This window comes from Crassostrea angulata, chromosome 1 (assembly GCF_025612915.1).
Source record: "Crassostrea angulata isolate pt1a10 chromosome 1, ASM2561291v2, whole genome shotgun sequence".
Taxonomy (NCBI): domain Eukaryota; kingdom Metazoa; phylum Mollusca; class Bivalvia; order Ostreida; family Ostreidae; genus Magallana; species Magallana angulata.
The window spans coordinates 41592017-41595779 of NC_069111.1; the positions used below are offsets into that span (position 1 = coordinate 41592017).

Consider the following 3763-nt stretch of genomic DNA (forward strand, 5'->3'; position numbering starts at 1 on the left):
AAATAAAAAAAATCCCTACCTACCTAACCTATTTTTTTCATCAGTGTTACCCTAAACACACAATTTTTTTTTTTTAGGCCCTACCAGGCATTTCTGCAAAATACTAGAGTACGCAATTTCCTATAAAATACACTTGAATTGCTGATATAAAAATAAATGCATCTACAGCACAGCGAAATTCACTATATAAGAACTATATCTCCGCCGGGGCGTGGCTTTGAACTCACAACCTCTAGAACCTATACTCTTCTGGCAGTGAGCGGCCATGGTTCTAACCACTCGGCCATATAGACATATAACCAAGTCAATTAAATTTTGATCATTTTTAAAGTAATTAAAAAATTAATATTTTTTATTGCAACTCTTTATTACGAGGAGATACAAAATAGATTCTCGAGGAACGTCTCGTCAGACCTTAAAGTGGATAAACCAAAATATTTTTGCCAAATAATTGGTGAAATTTGCATGGGTTGGGGGGCGTCATAAAGTCAGAGAATACGTAGCCAACCTTGGGCAATATATTATAATGACTACTTTTGTAAGAACTTTTAAAAAGTAGGTCATCTCAGAAACAATGTACTACTCCAACTTCAATGTCATGTAATTATTGCATAAAGCCTATAACGCACTGCATGCATGGTTAATAGTTTACCTTGATCTTCATGTTCAAATATTGGCTGATGCTCAAATATCCATCACATGAATGTCAATAATCCTTAGCATTTGGCTTTTCATGACATCCAGAATTTTCTTAAAATCTGTTTTAATTGGTTTTCATTTGTCAGCAAGAACCACTAAAGGTAACATTTAATAAGCTGCCAAAAACACACCATTTCAACATTTTACTGACATACTACTTTGGTGCAGCAACTGTTAATAATGGCATTTTATTTTTTATGTCCCCTGGGCACATGGCATCATTGTACTTGATCAAATTCAATTCACTTATTTCTAAATCAATTTTCTCAAAGGTAAATCAATGCATTTTCACCTCCATTAAACTCAAGTGGCGATTCTGATAAAGTTTAAATTGAAGTGAAAAGAACAAGAAATGATGTTGTATCCTTTTTTAATGAAACATAAACATCATCTTGAAATACATTATTTAAATGCCCTGTAGAAGTAAACAGTCAAGTGCAATTTCCTTTCAAATAAACTTGGATGAAAAATGGTTTTCGAACAAAGGAAAACGGTCTCTTCAACATGCATGCTATAAGAACCAGATGGTTTGAAGCACTGAACATAATGGGAATTCTACAGAGAACTATCTCGGCACTAGTAGTTTGGTTTTCAGACATTGATTGGATTTCAGTCCACTGCACAAAATAGTTGCAACAGCACCAAGAAATCTGTTTAATATGACAATATGCACTATACATGAGTAAGTTTTCCTTGCATAAGAAAGTTGAAAACATCAAAATTTTACAATGTCTTAAATGCTTGCTTTAAAAGTTAAACCCAAATGAATTTCTGTTAATTTCTTGCATATAACAACCCACCTTCGCAAATGGAGAATCATCAATATAAAAAAAAAAAAGCATGATTAATGACAAGTGTCAAACACATTTAAGTCATTGAAAAAGGAAAGACAATGTGGCATCTATGTTTTTTCACAAATATCGCGCTTCAAAATAAATGAACAAATAAAATGTATAGTATAACAAAAATATCAAAAATCATTAAAACACCAATGAGATCAACTTGATATTTTTTTTTTTTTTTTACTCTATATTTTAAATAAAAAACAATAAAAAATATATAAAATACTAATGCCATAATTTTAAGAACACAAATGGCACATATTTGCTGCTAACAAAACCACTCTTTCCCTTTTCAAATCTGTTTACCATATTGACAGGTTAAATAATCCAACACAATTAACCCTTTACAAAAATTCCACATCCTTCAAAATGCATTTTTCCATTTCAATCATTTTGAATGTACAAAAAAAGGTACAAAGTGAGGTACCAACATCATGCCTGGAAAAATTGTTAAAATTTAATTATCAGCTGGATTTCATCTTAACCAGTTCCCTTTTTAATTGTTCATTTTCTAATTTCAGTTTATCTTGTTCCGCCTCAAGTTTTCTAACAACATCCATATCCACGAACTCCTCGCCGCCGCTACTCAGTGAACCGGAGCTATCGTCAGCTGTATCATTATTCCGCCGAGCGCGCCGTTCCAACCGCTTCTGAAGTCTGTCCAGCTTGGTTTCCATTTCTATGTAATCTTTAATCAGTTCGTCCTTGCTCATTTTCTGCAGTCTCTCGGCATGCATATTATCATACGTCTCGGCAAATTCTTTTTCCAGGAATTCCTCCTCTTCGGAATACATTTCTTCCGAACTGTCACTCGTGGATCCGCTCCCGTCCGTCGATTCCCGTGAATTGTTTCGGTTGAGCTGTCCTTCGCCAATATTTGGATCCGCCTTTCCATGATCCTCCATAAGAAACTGTGTCGTGTTATAAGGTGCCACAGGGTGGCCATGTGCAAACGCCTCCTCGCGCTTCTGGTTCGCCCGTACAGTTTCCCTCTCTTCGAGCTCCCGACGTTCGTTCCAGCTAAGTTTTTCGTATGGTTTCCATTTCCTGTGGTGTTTACCGCCCTTTAGACGCCTCCTCCTTTTCTTCTTCTCCGCCGAATCGCACTGGTTTTCTGATTCACACCCTTCTTGTACCTCATTGTTGTTTTCTATTCCAAGGGGTTCTGCACGAGTGTCCTTTCTTTGTTGACATTCACGGGGGCTGCCATTTTCCCTTAATACGGAGGCCGAGTCCGATGTGGAATGAAAAATTATCTCTTCAGAGTTAATGGATAAAGTGTCACCCCGCGCTGGGCCCACTATCATATTTGCAAAATTTTTCATTGACATAATTTGCAGTCCAATCAATGTTACTTCTAAAAATAACACAAAAAATAATCATATTATATACGTGTAATCAGCGTGTCTCGTTGTCCGTATGACAACTAAAGGCAGAATGGAAACTTGATGTTATATAGTAGAACTGGACTGTATACCTACGCATCACAATATAGGACGAATGTCAAATATTTCAAGGAATTGCTTGAGACCTGAAGTAAATCGTCAATCAAAACAACCTGTGTTATGTTTATTACATATATTCTTTCAGTATACACAACAGAGAACAGTAAAGTAACATCATAAAACAAAATGTTCTCTAACGATTTAGTGTTTATCATCGAACGAAAATAGTCCCCTCTTTACTGCGTAGTAATATTGAAAGGGTCGTCACTCTAATATTTCTATCACGCAAGAGTGTTGAATGTATTTTTTAATAGCAGCTTGCAAACGGACAATAAGTTATTTCTTATTTTTATGTTGGTAAAGTTTGATATTTAGAATTTGAAAATATTTATTTTTAAATTGTGAATCCTGTAATTTGTTAACCTTGTTCGAATGTATTTATTTTGATGCAAAATAAAATATTGTTTTATAGATAAATATTCTTAATTAATTGATTAAGTTGTCATTTTGCAAAATCTTTATACATATAGCGGAAGCTTAATTTTGCCTAGAATTTTTTTTTCGAAATCTTTTATGCAGTATCATAAATAACTGACATTATATTTATAACTTGATTTAGTGATCATGGTGGCATTGACATCAAAATACACGTAAATACTTGGTAGTGAACGGTTTCTTTTTACTAAAGTTGCAATTTTGCACAAAAATCATGATTGAGTATATTAAACAGACGCAGTTTTAAATTGGTTCGTAAAGTGACTTATAAAAATTGGTGTA

The 3763-nt window shown here is 34.2% G+C and overlaps 1 protein-coding gene across 1 annotated transcript; it reads right to left on the reverse strand.

Annotated features, from left to right (window-relative positions):
- Positions 1–1052: 1052 nt before the first annotated feature.
- On the reverse strand, positions 1053–2982 carry LOC128161461 (protein HEXIM1-like). Its single transcript, XM_052824741.1, has one exon. It carries the CDS (start codon positions 2870–2872, stop codon positions 2006–2008), a length of 867 nt encoding a protein of 288 aa, XP_052680701.1. The 5' UTR covers positions 2873–2982; the 3' UTR covers positions 1053–2005.
- Between the last annotated feature and the right edge of the window lie 781 nt (positions 2983–3763).

Bases quoted from the DNA above. Each gene is read 5' to 3' on its own strand.
- LOC128161461 (XM_052824741.1), bottom strand. From the start codon at position 2,872: ATGTCAATGAAAAATTTTGCAAATATGATAGTGGGCCCAGCGCGGGGT.